Source organism: Pezoporus wallicus, unplaced genomic scaffold (genome assembly GCF_028554395.1).
Source record: "Pezoporus wallicus isolate ANWC-B61680 ecotype Strahan unplaced genomic scaffold, APGP_CSIRO_Pwel_v1 contig_7237, whole genome shotgun sequence".
In the NCBI taxonomy this organism is placed as follows: Eukaryota; Metazoa; Chordata; class Aves; order Psittaciformes; family Psittacidae; genus Pezoporus; species Pezoporus wallicus.
This window is the reverse complement of record NW_026635802.1, coordinates 1-18,373: the sequence shown is the minus strand read 5'-3', so window position 1 is coordinate 18,373 and position 18,373 is coordinate 1. Positions and strand designations below refer to the sequence as shown.

Below are 18,373 nucleotides of genomic sequence, written 5' to 3'. Positions count from 1 at the left end.
TCTGCATGAAGCATTAAACTATTTTACTTCTGCAGGTTCTGTGCTAAAAGAAGTTAGTACAAAATGTAGTACACAAAAATACTGTCATCCCACATGTCCTGGGAAAGCTAAATTCAAGTAGCAGACAAAGATCATGTTATCCACAACAGTTAAAAAAAACCAAAAAACTAAACAAAAAAAAACAAAAACAAAGAACCCCCAACACTAATACCACCAAACAAAATCACTATTTAGTCTTTACAGTTGTTTTCTGTAACTTGGAAGACCATTTTGCAAGGGGTAAGTTGTCCCTTGTTGCAATCTTTAACCCCTGCTCTGGCTGCACCTTTGCACAAACACGACTATCAGCAACTCATTTTTACAGATGAGGAAAATCAAGGAAACTTAGTACTGACTTACGTCAGCTGCAAATACTAGTAACAGTTTATTAAAGATGAGTATTTTGAAGGATACAGACTCCAGCCTGACATTTGCATCTCTTTTATGTCCTACAGAACTTCCTGGCAACGTAAGATGTAACTGGTACAGAAAATAAGAACAGGCAGAATGAAAGGAGAGTTGAAAAAGCATCCCAGGAAAATGCTCTGGGGAGAACTTAAAGCAGCCTTCCGACACCCACAGGAGCCTGTAAGAAAACTGGAAAGGGCCTTTTTCCACAGGCATGTAGTGAAAGGACAAGGGGGAATGGCTCTACACTGACACAGTGGAGATTTAGATGAGATCTGAGGAAGAAGTTCTTCCCTGTGAGGGTGGTGAGGCCCTGGCACAGGTTGCTCAGACAAGCTGTGGCTGCCCCAACCCTAGCAGTGTTCAAGGCTGGACAGGGCGTGGAGCAATCTGGTCTAGTGGAAGGTGTCCCTGCTCATGGCAGGGGTGTTGGAACTGGATGAGCTTTAAGGTCCCTTTCAACCCAAACCATTCTGTGGTTCTATGATGCAGCTATCAGCCTAATGCACAACAATCTAACATGTTCAAGATGTAAAACCACAGTTACACAATCTTCTGGCAGAACTCTCTGCCACTGGCCATATGTTCCCATCTTCTCTTGTGAGAAAATTAAGCCAATAAAAAGGGGGGGGGGGGTAAAGGAGGGAGACTGACTACAGCCGAGACATACAACACTGTACAACACGAGCATAAAAAACACTAGTGTTTGCCAGCCTGATTTTGCCTTTGTCTTCACCCGTATCCAAATAGTTTTTCTGAATATGTTACAGGGCAATTAAAAAAAGTTCATGGATTAAGAGAATGTTATTTATTAAAACACTTAGTAACTTGGGTATGGTGTGTCTCAAGAACCAGCATGTGAAATCCTTAACAAGGGAGTGCTGGAAAAGAGGAGTATCCCTGTCAAACATACTCAACTTCCATTTTGCTATGTGACATAACGATTTTGATGGGGTTTTGACACATACTATGACTTAGTTGAAAGTGGGATTTTGTTTATTCTAGAGAATTTTAAAAACTGTGCATGCACAGTAGAGTAAGTACCTTCAAGAGATCATTACGCTAAACTGAAAAACGGTTTAGATGAGTATATGCCCTGAAACTAAATCCACTGCAAACATAACACAAGGGAAAGCTTTTTTGCAGAAGAATCATATTTAAGTGAATAAAGAACTGTTTAAGGAAGAAGGAAACACTGGACAAACAAGCATTTTATTACCGCTTTGCATATCTAGATTAACATTTTAAGCAGTCACAGCTACCCAGAGAAGATGGAGTGAGACTCCATCTCACTGGAATAGTAGTAGAAAAGGCAACAGCTCCAAGATGCAGCAGCAGAAATTCCTCCTAAATATTAGGAATTACAGAACAGAAGAAGGCCCCAGACAGGTTGTGAAATCTCCATCCTTGGAGATACTAAAAACTTGACTGGACAACTCTAGGAGCATCTTCAGCCCTGCAGATACCCCTTTCGACCTGAATTATGGTATGGTGGTATGAGACTGTCCAACCCCCATCACAGTAACAAATTCTGTTACCTACAGATGAATAACGTATTTATGTGTAGTTTATGCTTCTGTGCACACATGTAACAACTAACTCTCAGTTATTTGAAGATTTATACATGACTATTTGCAACAGCTAAAATACCACTAAAGGGTTAATAAAAATACTAGTTGGAAAAAAAAAATCCTTTCTAACATTAGTCTGCCAGTCTTGCATGAACAATGATCCTTTTCTTTTAAATTCTTTTATGCAGCAGAAAATTAAAGCTTAGTATTTTTATCTTGAAACACTACTCTGCCAAATAAGAAAACCTAAAAAGAGCTTGTGTGACATCTGAAAGGTGATTTTTTTTTTAAATTGACATTTACAGTACACTGAATTCTTTAAAAGCTTTCATCCACCTTTCCTCTAGTTTTATGTTAGAAACCTTATTATTCTCCTTTTTCTCAGTTTTCTGTTTACCCCCAAAATATCATTCTATCTTCTTTTTCTAGATCCTCATTATTTAGGCATCCTCATTCCCTTAAATCACTTCTTCGGACATTAATAACAGAGATATAGAGCAAGCAATGCCATAGCCTGCTAGTAGAAATAAAATACCACTTTGTTAATCACGGTTCAGAGAAAAAGGGTGAAAAACGTTAGCATCTCACAAATTGCTACATGCCTTGTAAACACTTAAGTCACAAACTTTCATCATGAATCTTACTGTGTCAAGCTCCAGCAGCGACCTAAATTCTATCCTTAGTATCGAAGACTAGCACCATTAAACTCACACCACTGAGCATAAAGCTGAGTTTACAGAATTATTTAATCCAGTCCTAAAGCAGAATTTCAGAACAGAAGTTTAAAGTCGGCTGCAAGTTCAACCCTCCCAACCCAAAACACATAGCAAGGACCTGCATTAAAATGCCTTCCCTTGAACTAGAGCTTAAGCTCACACAAACAAAGTCCTGTACAGATGCCAAGCCATGCATACCTGTGGGATGAGACAAGATTCCATAATATTGCAGCTTGAAGTTCACTAGAGAAGGAAGATGGGTGCTAGGAAAATGGAAGTCCTATCAGCGGAGTATTAGCCAGACACCCCCCCCCCCCCCCCCATCCCTGTCATGGCCATGCACCTCTGCAAAGGCTTCTCTATTGCCAAGTCAAATGAAATCTATAAAAAGGTATCAACAGCCTTAAAGAGCTACGAAAATTTCATTTTGATGAGGGCAGCAAATTTATGCTTCCTGAACGCTGAAAGAAAAGTACAGCAATTCTTCCAATGGGATACAGACTTTGGTCATCTCCCCCCCCTTCCTTAGCAGTACCCTGGACTATTAACAAGTATAGGTGATCCATTCAAAATCCACTCAAAATACTCATGTACGTGTGATCTCTCCACTTTCTTCCACCACAGCACCTCATCCTTCTATAAGCCAACATTAGCTATCATTCCAGACGAATGAATCCCCTTCCCCTTCCATAACTGAGTACTGATTTCCCTTCGATGCTGTTCACTTCAGAACATCAGGGAGCAAAAAGTTTCTTACAAAGACTTTTCATAAATAATTAAGCAAAGGATCACAATATTGCAAGTATACTTATTTAATTCAGAAACAGAAAATTCAAATGGATTTTGTGGAACTGCCAAATGGTAAGCATATAAAAATGTTGGTGGTACTCACTCAGGAAGCCAGCTGACAAAATCCATCAGGGAAGGAATTAGATGAGGTGGTATTTTATAAAATTCAGTTGCAGCTTTTTGTAATGGGAGATTTGTTAACATCCTATAGAAACTGTGAAACCCATCAGAAAGGCCCCTGGAATAATGCAGCCTTTCCATAACCCTCTATATTGTTCTCCTGGCTGTGTAACAGACAAGGAGAAGTTTCTCTACAGTTGCAAAACAACAAGCCCCTGCTAATGCTGAGATCAGGTTTGCCTCTGCGGAGTGAAGCAGTATGATTTCAGTATGGCGTAAGCTTCCACAAATTACAATTTAAATAAACTGCCTGGAGCTTATCAATGAACAAACTATGCAGTACTTGGCTCCAACAGGAAAAGTTTTAGAATCTTTTCAGTTTTTACTAAGTTACTTATTAAATTCAGTCAGGTCTTTTGTTTGGAAACTGCAGCATAGGATGCACTTCCAGCAGGCTGAAGAATCACATTACCTAATGCTGCTCAGAACAGTGGGTTTCAAAATTGGAGAGCCCGTTTTAACAACCACCCCCAATGCTGCTAAACTTAGAGAAGCAGAACACCACCAACAACCACTCAGATTTTTTTTTGCCAAGTTTTCCCTCTTCTTCTCCTCCTCCTCTGAAGAAAAGCTACAGATAAATGGTGGCACTCTGCAAGTCTGTATCCCTGGTTACATTTCAGTGCGGCACACAGAGAATGCAGAGCAGATGACAAAATTGTCAGATCAGAATTCTGAACTCCATTCCACCTATCTCTGCTGCGAGCCAAGCAGGGAGGTCACCGGAAAACTGTGCACACTTCCTTCACTGTTAACCAAGTCCCCAGGACAGCATTCACGTCATCCTAAAGCAGGTTAACTACAGAAGTACAATCAACTGCATCCTACAAGTGCCTGTGCTTCCTCCATCAATTATAAAAGCAAACCCACATTATTTACATGCACACATTACAATGCCACATGAATTTTTATTGAGCAAAGATATTTTCTAATCAAGCCCCCCCTCCCCAAAAATCAAAAAATATTCAAACACACTGAAAAAATGGAGGATGCCCTGACCTCTATCAGCTAAAGTTCCTGACCATCCAGTATGGCATAACAGCATTCCCATTTTACAGACACAAAAACATTTAAAGCATTGCTAGCAACAGCTTGAGTACTTGACCAAAAAGTTCTACTACATATTTAAGTACTGCATTATTTAGACTTCCTCCAAGCAAGGCAAATGACTGTACTTAATATACTAGTGATGGCAGAAAGTGGTGTTTCTAAGAAACTATTACCAAATTAATAGCAAAGATGGGCAAGCACATTATCTCTTTCAGTCATTCATCCACAGCTGAGGGACAACAGAACATCTGGCTCAGCTTTGCCTCAGAAGACAGAAGAGCTGAAATTCACACACAGTAGTATCTGTGAATAAACACAGCAAGAAAAACAGCCAGCAGGGAAGGGAGTACAGGACAGGCAATGAGGGCCGGGGCTGTGGGCACCTCCCAGCATCTCCTGGCTCCACACAGGACAAGAATAATTACATGTGGTCCTCCCAGTAATCAAGAAAAGTGGCATATTTGGCAACTTCGACCAGCAGGTGGTCATGGTTTAGAAGCACACTGGTATTATTTCCTGCAACTGTTCCAAGGGCTGCATTTAACCTCTGGGAAGTGATATGAATAGACGTGATGTTTTCCAGAGGGAAGGGTGTTAGTGGTCAGTTTTACCCAAACATAGCCAAAAAGGTGTCTTCAGGTTAAGCACCCAAGTCTTCCATTCTGTTGACATGGTTTTATTTTCTGACTAGAAGAATTAAAAAGCAACTTCCCTAGTAAATACTTGATGCTCCCTTTCATTAGAAGACATGAAGAATTTAACACACTCATATTCAACTCTCTTGCTGAATACATTTCCACTATTATTTAACAACAAAACAACTGTTTACAGAGAATTTAAACCATGCAGACTTTGCAAAGAAAAACCAAGAATTTACAGGTGGTTTGCCACTTAGTGAACTTGAGAAAAAGTGTTTCTGAATAGTGGGTACAAACAGCAACCTTATTAGGAAAATATTCAATGTTTATTTTGTTCAAACATAACACCAAACTGTAAGAAATGTTTGGTTGTTTTGGACGATGAAACAAAGCAAAACGAAAACTGCTTTCAAATAACCTGCCTGCTGGACTTGGTAGTAATTTCCGCAACTGCAATATTTTATCAGCTATTTAACTGAAAATACAGGATACAGAGTCCCAGACAATCACAGTTGCTGTGCACATACACTCTTAATTAAAGCACGAAAGCTTGTTTACTCCTGTTACTACTTGTAACAGCCAGCTAGCTGACTATACCTGATCAGGTATTAAGGAGTTGAGAGCTGTGAACATGCTTTCCAGTCAGAATTATGAGGAATTCAAAACTGTGTAATTATTATCCAAAACAGAAATCGTTCTTGACCTTATTAGCAGAAGAGAAGACAAAGCGATTTATTACTTGAAGACTATCATATAAAGTCCACTTGCAGCGGAACTTCAGAAATCATCTTCACAATAAAATATTCACAGAGGTTCACTTTTCTTTTTAAAAAAAAAAAGAAAAAAAAAAGAGCAGCATGTATGAGGCCGACAATTACTTGAAAATAATTTAAAAACCACCTTGACTCCAACTGGTAATTTAAAGTAGCCAACAGAAGCATTTTATTTCAAACCTAGACCACCATTAGCAAAAGAAAACCATCAAGCATTCTCATAAGTAGGTGCACTACTGTCTGCTGAAAAAAAATGACAATTTTTTTACCTATGGACTTCTAAAATTATTTGAAGTGAATTCTAACATCCCCTTATCCACATCACTAAGGATAAACAAAGCCTCAACTCAACAGATCCTAACCTCCACATGCTGGATTTCGGACTATCTCGGCATACTCTGCAATGAGTCAGCCCAGCCATATTACACTCTTATCTTTCCTTAGTACCCACTGAAGACATTTCCAAAACAAAACCAATGTAGTTTCTATGCTTTAGTACAAACACCACTCTGACAAATGCATATGCTTGTACACTAACATCCCACTTTCTCGAGGTGTTGGGAGTGTTTTGTACAGTGCCAGGCTACCTTGCTACAAATTGTACTGCTGTGCCTTTCTGGTCATTATCAAACAGCTGCTTTCTGACTTTTTCATTATTAGTTTCCTTTTCACAGCTTAAATCCCTGCTAGTATTACTGGAAATTTATTACTTGGGTTCATTTTTATTTCTCTCTGTGTGTTGGTTTTTGGTTTCCTTGGATTTAGGAGTACAGGAGAATTAAGTTTTTATGTTGGAAAGCCCCAATAAATATTTTTAGATACACAACTTACGAAGATTGCAAGTGTTACTTGAACAGTTTGGTAAAATACTTCTGGGCTGTGGGGGGAAGAATCAGAACCGCCTGGTGCAACAGGAATTCACCACTGTGGAAATTCTATTTGAACAGAACTACGACAGCACAAGGTCAACATGAAGATTTGCACTTCAGGGCTTAATCTAACATATTACACCATGCAAAATGAAATGGCAGAGCTTCATTATTTCTGTTTAGGACATTCCCTGAAAGGACACTTTGAACAGAAATTATAAAGTGAAACCTCCTGCTGATCTCATCATTTTTTTTTGAGATGGGGCATTACAGTTCCTGAGCACTGTTCTGCATCTCATGGACACACTGATGGATCTAGGGGCACCTGGCCCTTAGCAATCTGTCAAACCTGCTTCTTGCAGCTGAGGCAGGTTTTGTCTGAAAGCTCATTCTTCTCATTCTAATAATATTACAGGTTTATACATGAGATAATAACTACATACTGTTACTAAGGCAAACAACTGTTTGATTTAAAGGTATTAAGAAACTGTCACTGCCAAAACAACTGAGCTAGTAACATTTTTAAAAACACTCCGCTCTCAGAGCTCATTTGCCTGCCAGAACGATGTTGAACAGGTGATTTATAATAAAGTGCAGCGCAACAGTACAAGTAAATACCAGAATGAGACGTGAACAGATGGCTGTTTCAAACTGCCAAGTTTGAGTTCCAGTTTTGTTCAAATTTTTATTCCTTTTCTCATCATGACACGTTTAGAAAAGAAAATGTGGTGGCAACTGTAGGGTAACGTGAGTACCAACAAGTCTGAAAGACTTAGAGGGGAAAAAAAACAACCCTAACTATCATAATACTAACAGTGAATGCTCTTTGTAGTGATACTAATTATTGTGCCTAAGTTACCAGCATCCTTTCCAACACGGAAAGAATTTGCTGGAGTGTCTAAAATTCAAACTGTGCATTAAACTGTCCATGATAATCTGGAGCCAGAAACACTCAAGTATTCAATACACTCTAAAACTAAGGAGGACATTTCCTGGACTTTTTTTAGGTTTCATTTTCATTCTCCATTAAACTTCACCCTACTTGCTTCCTTGACATCATCAGTATCAACAAAAGGGGGAATCTTCTAGAAAGACACGAGGTTTTGAAATCTGAGGAAGAAGGAGTCCCAGAACTATGTACTCCCAATAAACCTCATTAAACAAATCCACTTAAAATCTCATTCCTTTGTGGATAAGCACAGACCTCTACACAGATGCAAATTGCTTTACAGTTATGTTGTAAACCCCCTCCTTCTGGGACTTTTCAATTTATGTCAATGTGTAATTAGCAAATGAATTGCACTGTAGATTGCATCCAGTACTCTGTTCCTTTTCTTTCTTTAATTCTTCAACTAACGTTCTCTGCCCCACCCCCCCCCTTCCAAAACTCTCAAACCATTTTCAGTTTACTGATTATCAATAAAATCAGCTTAGTATCACAGAAAGTCATGAGAACTGGCAGCTGGCCAATACATGACTTGGTGGCAGGAATCATCTTCCAGTACATGTAACCCATCAGGAGAACTGCTGCTGAGAGTTCCGAATCAATATAAACACAGTTCATGTTCAGTTGGTCATTAAAGGCGTTTTCCTCTTTCTTCCTCTACTGAATAATGACACACAGTTCATATGCTGAAATACAGTTAGGACCTTTATAACATTATTTTTCAGTACTGTCAAAAAATTACTTTTAATATAATAAATGCAAACTGCTGTCAGTTAATCTTGTTTAGGAATCCTCAGCTAACCTATTTTGGTAACCATATCTTCAAGATTATTCAGGGCACCTATATGATGCATGAGTAAATGTCTGTATTACTTAAATGGGATACTCACAAATAGGATACTGCTCAGAGAAGTTGTGGCTGCCCCACCCCTGGTAGCGTTCAAGGCTCCAGGCTTGGAGCAACCTGGTCTAGTGGAAGGTGTCCCTGCTCATGGGCTAGATGAGCTTTAAGGTCCTTCCAACTCAAATCATTCCATGATTCTACATTTCTGCTTTTAATTCCGAACCCATGCTGTACTGTGGAACATACCTGGCATACTTAACTATTTTACTGGTTATTTTTCATGCACCTCCTCCCTTTAAATACAACACAACATTCAAGGTTTTCAACCAATTGCTATGAAGAAGAAATACATGTCTTGGCTTTAAGACTCAAAGCTGCTACACAGCGGCAGTGATCCTACACCAGACACAAGATAAAGACCTTTATTCTTCCTAGATTTTAACAAGGAGTTAAGAAATAGAGAATGTCTCTCGTTATAGGATAGCTCCTACACCATTTTAGCTAAAGTGTCAAGGGCTTATCTGTCCATGCAGTGTGGTCCAGCCCTCCTCATCACTGCACCATCTCACCCTTCAAACATCTACTATAGCTTTGCATACCAGAATTGTCCCAGGACACAGCCACCGGTGGCAAACACCTCTGAGCCCCTTACACTTCAGCATCATCACAGCACAAAGGAGCTGTTGCAATCCAGAAACGTACAATGGGCAGAAAAAAAGGCAAAATATAGCAAGGGAGAGAATAAAAAAGTCAAGGCTTTAGTCCAAAAATTCAAGTAAAATACATGCTTACATTGTCTTTCCCAAAATGACTTGCTTCAACAAATTGTTAATGTAAATTTCTAATCAATTTTAGTCTACAAGCTTGTATTTTTGAATTTGTAAGGCTTTTGTGAAGTTTCACCAAAATTCTTTAGTCTTAAAAGTTCGTTCTTCCCCAGATGTTAAACATTACATCTTTCAATGTGCTTAGCTGAAGCAAGTATATATTACCAAGTCTCTTTTATGAATGTGTCACTATTAACCACACCTTTGCAGAATACTTCTACCTGAAGTATCAGTAGGAAAAATTTCCAGCTCCACAGTTCAAGCAAACCTTAGACTGAAGAACAACTTCAGAACCTATGCCTATCATCTGGACCCTCACCAAAGCTTTCTGATCATTAGATCCCCAGTAACATGTATGTCCTTTCAGAGGTAACCAATGCAAGTATGTAAATATTCAGGCAGGTATACACAAAACAGCTTCTGTGGACAAAAACAAAGCAGGACAGCATGCAAATTGTCAAACATATGCTCAGAACAACTTTGTGCAAAATCACACCCTTTAAAATATTATCCTACTAATATTACTTCAAAGAAACATGTCTGAATTCTTCTACATGTGTCCACTGCAATAGCATCATTGTGGCAAATTTCTTTCTGACAGCTATGAAGATGGAAACTTATCCACCCACCCCAAAATGTTTTCCAAGGCTAGGTGTGTTCATCCCCAAGTGCTGGAGACACATCTCTCCCTCTGACTCACAGAGGCAAAGACAGGAGTGCTATACACCAAGGAGATGGCCAAGCTTTGCAAATCATCAAATAAACCAGAAAGTTTAAACTTTTACTGCTGATTACGGCAGGAAAGGAAACAGCCAAGATTAGTTTCACTGCTAATTGTGCTGGGAATCCTGGAGACAACTCAGGAAGTCAGAGACCTGAGGGGGTGGGGAAGAGCACAGCACTGAGTAAAAATCAATATATCGTTTTCTACCAACCAAGTAAGGAAATCCTGCAACAGTGGCAGAAAACAACTGACAGAACTGGCTTCCCAGTTACTCACCAGAAATTAACTGACTTTAAATAAAACCATCAATATACAAACTCTAACTTAAGCCTGACATTCATGAAATATTTCCTACAAAACTGTCCTGAAGTTTGATAAAATAGTTTTAAAAGCTACATACACATAAATTTTGACAGATCAGGTAGCCTTCATTTGGGGTTGCTCTTCAGTATAAAATATATTCTCCAGTACCCCATTTGCTCCTGTCTGTCATGCTTTAAAGATACTAATAAGTATTCAGAAAAGAGTAATGGCTCTTCCTTGCAAAAAGAAATGAGGAAAAAATCTCATTTAAAAACCCTTGACATCCTTAGAATCCGAGTCTATTATATATTTCTTCAGATTTAACTCACAATAAATTTTCTAGATAACAGAAGTCTAGTATCTAGCACAGCAAATCACTTCCAATAACGGGATTTTCTTTTTTTACAACTCATACTTTATTATCTTGTACAAAGAAAACAAGATGTGGCACCGTTACGCAAGTGATCATTTTGATAACATACTGAATAAAGCCTACAAACTTTATGTAGGCTCAACACCACACACTGAACTTTCCCTGCTTATTTGTCTAAAGCTGGAATTTTTCAGCTAGTATCTATGTTATACAGTAGTAACTGGTATGGAAAGGACTGGTCTGTATAGGACTCACTTCAATTTTTTTGTCTTAAAGAAAACATTCTGGAAGTACAACAAAGGACAGAACGGTATCACAGCAGACCACATGGAATATATTTTTACTCTGATCTACTTCGATGCTACTTACACCTCCCACACTTGTCGCATCTATGTCCATTTTATGCCTTAACCTCTCCCAAGTAAACATTAGGAGAGCTCCTGTCAAACTCCAGCAAAACTAGAATTTATAGAAGATGAACACTTCCAATATTAAGCTCTTAAAGTCTCTGGCTACGCTAGAAGACAAAAGATATCCTTCCCCTCTGCCTGCCCATAGCCCCTACAAGAAGCTCTGGAAGTTCAGTACAGCATTTAAACCCACTGATACCACATCATCCTATTTGAGCCTTCTGTCTAGGAAGATGAGCACTAACAATACAGCTTGTATCAATATCCTTCAATAGAATAGACACATGAAAAATTAGGACATGCTGGTGAGTGCTTTTGTGAGATTTTCCAGCTGGTCTCCACTGTCAAAAGGAGTCAAAATAGTATATTACCCCTAGGCGCAATCCAGATGAGGTCTATAAACATCTGAACAGGCTTGCTCATTAGCTCTGTCGGTCATTCTTCAATTCCAGCTTGGGAGATTCCTCCCCTTTCTGGATATACTTATGAACTGGGATAAGGGAATACACATAACCCACCAAGCGGGTGGGCAGAGACACATGGACTTCACTGTGAGAGAACCCAGTGCCCAGGAGTGGTATGAGGACAGATGGGGTCGGAGGGTCAGGAGCCCATAGTAAACACTGAAGCTATTCCCTGTCCCACTATCAACCTCCAGATGAGCTCAGCAGCTCTCAAAACCCAGGACTTCATATCCCCAGCTCTGCCCTGGAAATAGGCTGGAGCACTTTGGCAGCTCTCTTCTTCTTCCTGGTCCTACACACATCTATATGCCTTGCTTCTCTCCCATCAGTATAAATCTCCCTCGCAGGGAAGAGAAGGAGGGACTATTCACATCTTACCCAACCGATCTATACAGTGGGTAAAACCTAAGGAACCATAGAATGGTTTGGGTTGGAATGGACCTTAAAAATCAGCTCGTTCAAAGCCCCCTGTCACAGGCAGGGACGCCTTCCACTAGACCAGATTGCTCCAAGCTCTGTCCAGCCTGGCACTGAAGGCTGCCAGGGATGGGGCAGCCACAGCTTCTCTGGGTAACCTGTGCCAGGGCCTCACAGGGAAGAAATGTAAGAACGTAGAGAGTTAGACCTATCTTTGCTTTTCCTATTTTTTAAAAAGGTAAACGTTAGAGCTTGCAGATGGAAACACTTCAAATCTAATTCTAAGTAATCCAGCTGAAATTCTCCATTGGGTAGGGTTGAGTGATGGGACAGATTCACTCCTCAACATTTCTATGTCCAGGAGTGCCTGAAATGGGATTTTTAATGGAAAATGTAATACTGAGTACCAATCACAGTGGTCATGGCAAACAACTCTTCCAGCTCAAAATTTAACAGAAAACAAAGGCACTCTTGCTTCCATTTAAGATTCAACATATACAGAAATTCTGGGCTATAACTAATTTGCAGCTATTTTCATGTTCAAATGACAAAGCTTCCCACAGTTATACCAATCTACCAGGCAAACGGAAATAATGTCTTCCACCAACACTAACCAAATCAGTGAGTTTCATTTCTCCTAGCTGTCACTTGCTCAGCATTTCACTTCATACCACTTTAAAGAAACAAATATGGAGCCATTATCCAGGGGCTTATTTGGAATGTTCAGATTAAATTCTGAAAGCTGAAGTGTAGCATTGATCACATTGCATTTTACTGATTATGTCAAAAATGCTATTTGCATTTCTGAACACTGAATCGACAAAACGTAGGTCAACTTCAGTTTCTTAAAGGCATGTTAAAACTTCTGAACACTTTGGTTAGATCACTGCACTGAAACAAGTACGAACTTAAGATGATGCATGCTATGAAGGGACTGAATATTAGATATTCATGTAAATTATCATTCATATTACTGCCAGTATACTTCAGCTTGTTAACTGCTACCCTGAATCAAATCTTGGGTTACTACAGGTTACTACAGTCTCACTGGAACATAAAACCTACTGTATGGTTACTCTGGTTTCATGTAACAACTATGTCATTAGTTAATGATTTAAAATTTTACCCTCTGCAAGCAATTCTCATTCCAAAGTAGTGCTGGAGTGTTTTTAATGCTACTTGAAAGTTAAAATTCTGACATAAATATTATAAAAATTTGTTGAAACAATGTCTCAGGAACATTTAAGTATGTTACAGTGTCCGAGTACTCTGACTCCTGCTGATGTAATGGCAAAAAAAAATATTAAAAACTTTTCCATGCATTTTCAAGATGCCTTTTATTTATGACACAATTAAAGACACTTATTTGGGCTTTTAACTTGAGAACTTCAGATCTTGTTATTTTAAATTGTAATGAATAGTGGTCTCTATGCTGTTGTTTCCCTGAAGTTATTTGAAAGAAAGGAGGGCAAAAAGGTTTGCTGTTTGTGCAAGCATCCTCAGGGAATTACACTGCTCATAAAAAAAAATTATAATGGTTTATGTTTCACTGTGAACCTTCTTCAAATAATTTATTGCAGAAGAAAATACACTTCTGCAGGGACACTAAAGCATTCAGTTACTCTAAATAATTGAAAATTGATGCTCAGCTGACAGACAAATGTTATGGAAGCCAGAAGAGATGTATCTGAAGATAAAAAACACAACACCACAGCCTGAAGGTAGTACGTGAAGAAGGCTGGACTATTATTACGCTACTACTTAACTTGGCTCATGGAAACAGACAGGAATTTGCATTATTTGATTAGGATCAAATTAAATCATGTAGGTAAAAAAAGGGAAACTCACTTTTTTGGACTGAATGCCTATTGCCCATTCACAGTCACACCCTCTGCATTACACTCAGTGCAAGGACTTGCCGTCATTGCACAGTTTTCTATAGGTTTAACTGCATGAATTTTACATTAGAGGTCACTGTTCAATTAACTAGTAAGTAGTAATATGTTCCTTATAAACAGTTGATTTTATCTGTAGAATCTGCTATACAGAGATTCAGATCCTCAGTTTTAATTTGTAGTTTTTATGTTTCTTCTTAGTTGCTCATGTTTATCGCAGATATAACAAACCCCTTTTGACAAACTTAAGTCTCCATTTTAAGTTACAAGTCTTGTTAACGCTTCCAATTTCCAGAAGTGCCAAATGACCACAACATAAAATATTTCTGCAAAGAATTACTATTTTTCTTACTTATAGAAACAACATGGACTTAAATTCTCCATTTAGTGCTCAAAATATCTGAAATCACCCATGTACCCCTTCCAATTGGGAGAATGTCAGTTTCTATTTGCCGGAACTAATTTAATGACACAGAGAGAGACCAAATCCTCCAGGAGCATGAACACCACAGGCATTTCAGAACAAACGTTACTGAACAAAAGTTAAAATATGACTGAGGCAACTTTCCACGTTCAGCTTTCATTTTGACAACTAAATACAGTGCACCACCATGTGGCAACTTATTAGGGAATGGTTCATATACCAAGTCTGGTTTTTTTCCACCTTTGAGATTTTTTAGCATTTGTTTAAAAAAAGTTAACAATTCCATCTTAGTATCAACAAGCTCCTCTTCAACAAGCTGTCACAGCTACACTTATCTCAAAGCTAACTTTAATACATTTGGATTAGCAAGAAAATATTTTGGCATTTTTATCTGCTTTACAAAAAAAAAAAAAACCAACAACAAACCCAAACCTACAACCACTCCACGACCAGAGAACTTCTCTGCTTTTTGCCATTAGTCCTCCCTTGCAGAAGAGAAACTGGGCATAAGCACATACTGCACAGTGAGCTCCTTTTAAGAGTAAATACATTTTGAAAAAAAAAAGAAAAAGTAAGCTAAATGCTGGACTCACAGCTGATTAAAAGCTTCAAATCTTGGGGGGGGGGGGAATAAAAATCAAACACTTGAAGGTATACACATGTATTATTTAGCAGCTGTTTAGCTACTGTAAAACTGCTTCTCTCCATGCTAAGAAGAAAAAAAATACTTTTTTCCATGAGAAACACCAACAGAAGAAGGTCCTAAAACCCCTAAGAAAACCCTGACTCCTGAAGCTACAACACGTCACTCAGTGCCCTGGTACACATTTTGGCAGCCAAACGTTAAACTCGGAGGAAAAAGGAGGTTTTCATTAAACTGGACAGTCTGCTTACACAGTACAGTGCTGTTGCAATTCACTGTATTACAAAATTTCTGAAGATAGGCTCAAGTGATCCTTGTACTCATTAAATAAAGAGTTAGTTCATTATACCTTAACATACTGGTTAGCCATTTGTACCAACACATTCAGTTCAACCTGAATGAGCAGTGAAGACTCGCTTGAAACATCACTCTCCCACTAGGAACCTATCTGTATTCCTCATCTCAGCTTTGGGCTCTCTCAGAGCTCACCAGACCTCAAGGCTTTGCTGAAATTGTTAAGAAATCTAACAGAAAATTGGGTGACACGACATGCAACCACGTAAGGAAGACAGGTAGCGCAACGGGTTTTCACAAGCTCTGTACCTCGAGCAGTGGGAAAACCTGTAGTAGAAGAGGCAGGAGCAAGCAGCACTCTCCTTCCAGGGCCCAGGACAGACCTGCAGTCCTCTCTGCAAAAGTTGCTCTGACATGATCTGAGTTTCACCACAGAGCACACAGTCAATCCAAAGCATGTACTTTAACCACATTTAAAAAAACAGAAAAAAAAAAATAAAAAAAATTAATCCACCTCCTGTATTACAATTGTCCTGAAGTTTTCTCATCTGAAACTCCAGTTACCCTCCTTCAACTCAGCCCACCCTTGCAAACAGGCAGCCCCCTGCTACACAATTAAGATCATCATGATTCTCTGCCAAAGACAAACGAACAGCAAGAATACAATGCATATTATGCAAGTTACTGCATAGTTATGCAAGTTATATGCATATTTTCGCTATGCAGCGTAGCTCACCATGCTGAGGACTCTGAAGACACTTGTTTGATGTGGATGCTTACTCTTATTTTGAGCTGTGAGATTTTCCTCTACTTGTCTCAACTGGCCTTTTTACACTAAAATTTCAACCAGCTTGCTAACAATATTAATGAAGCTCTTCCATTCTACATAGCCCATTAAGACCACAACAATATCTGAGAACAGTGCCACCTATGTCTACTCCAAACTGGGTTGTAGGAGACACTGCAGGCAAAGCAACAGCACCTTATTTACTGTAGACACCCCATGCTCAATACTCCTAAAACAGGGGAAAACATCAGAAATCTTGAGGCAAACAAGGCCTCGCCATGGAACTATCACTTCACAAGGGATATGAATTAAAGAGTTATGAGAGCACTCCTATACTGAAAAAAAATATTTTTTTTAATTCAAACACACCCCAACCTGATGTTTTTTTTTTATTTTTTAAATCTACCTCCATACTACTGCTGCAGTCAATACTGGTGAGATGAGAGGATGGAAACGTCCCGTACAACCTTTCATTCGAAAGTCACAGGGAGCAACTTCTCCAATGTTAGAGGCCCCCCTCACTGTTTATAAGACAAGCCATACAAAACCAGAAGCTTTCTGGATTCTGAAAATATCAGTTTTGTGGGGAGATATATCAATCTACCATTTTCAGAAGACCACTGGGAGGTCTATTACCACACCTACTAGGGACCTACAGTGCCACACTACTTCTTATTTCCATCCTTTCTCCTTGCTTCACCAGCAGTACCTGTTACAAAGCATAAACTTGACATCCAAATAACTTCCAAAATATCTCCCACAACTCCCCAGAACTTGAACCCTGCTGCTTACCTGTACCGTCCTCATTGCCTGCTCCAAGGACACAACCACTCACAGCCCAAGGACCCCCCAAGCTTCCGAGAGGAAACAAGGTTAAGGGAAATCAAGTTCTAGACTCTGAGGAGAAGCAGCTCCTTTGGCCAGACTGGATTCATCTTATTTTGGAGTAAAACACAATCCAAGCGTGATGCCCTATGCAAGCAATGACTACTTATCTATAGAGTAAATACAGTCAGCTTTTAGAAGCCTATGTTTCTTTCCAAGATCCTTTCACAAGTATCCTCCAACAACAGACCTGAAAGCTACACAGATTCTTCAATGTGAGGCAGGGAGATACACGGGAAAGTAGAGACAGGAATCAGGAAACACCCTTTTTTGCAAGAAATTCGGGGAGGGGGGGTGGGGGAGAGGGGAGGGGAGGAGGCAGGGAGAGAATAGGAAGCAAGGAGCAATTAAAATCTTTACAGCTGAGATTTCAAGACCTTCCAACACATCCAGCATAGGTATCCTTTCCCTCAAGCAGGGCACTAGTTGCAAAGCAACCACCTTACAAAGTTACCTTGCTGACCCTCAAGGAGCAGGAGTATTTTATTTAAATAACAACTGCTGATTAAACTCCATATTTAAACACTGTAACAAGTTCCCAGCTGTATCGAAGCAAACAGCTTCAGAGACCTCCATGCAAATACCTTCATCCCACAAGAAAAAAAAAACCACCAAACCTAACAAGCCCTCCTCTATTTCCTGCAGCCTAGAAAGGATTATATGGTTACTGAAGAATGCACGTTGTTACTACGTGGATTTTTAAGCTGCGATTTCCAGAGAAAAAAAAAAGAAAAAGAAAGAAAAGGGAAAGAAAAAAAAACAAACAAAAAGAGCACAAGTAAACCAAAACCCTGCAAACACATGGAGAAAGAGAGAAAGCGGCTCACCTTTATCCTGAGTGCAGGACAGGATCTCCTCCTCTTTGGGGTTAGTCACCTGGGTGATAATGGACGGGTTGTCCATGGAAACAGAGTGAGATTCCACCTGGCTATTTCCCTCCCAGAGGCAGGATCGTGTGTGGAGGGGGGGGGGGGGGTTGTTTGTTTGTTTAAAAATCAACACGCAGATTTGTATTTAAAAACGAAAAACAAAAAACCAACTCCTCCAGGAGCGAAGCCAAGCGGGAAGGGGGAGGGTTGAAGGGGGGGGAGCACCGCGCACAGG

General features: G+C 39.4%; 1 protein-coding gene across 3 annotated transcripts in view; it reads right to left on the bottom strand.

Annotated features, from left to right (window-relative positions):
- CTDSPL (CTD small phosphatase like) overlaps positions 1-18,358 on the bottom strand; it is an 82,400-nt gene extending 64,042 nt beyond the window's left edge. For 2 of the 3 annotated variants that reach the window (XM_057398266.1, XM_057398268.1), the window contains exon 1: positions 18,097-18,357. In XM_057398266.1, coding sequence (XP_057254249.1) covers positions 18,097-18,172 — 76 coding nt within the window. In that variant the 5' untranslated portion in view covers positions 18,173-18,357. Of the gene's footprint in view, positions 1-18,096 lie in introns of all 3 variants that reach the window. The other variant, XM_057398265.1, reaches the window with a different exon arrangement.
- Positions 18,359-18,373: the final 15 nt, after the last annotated feature.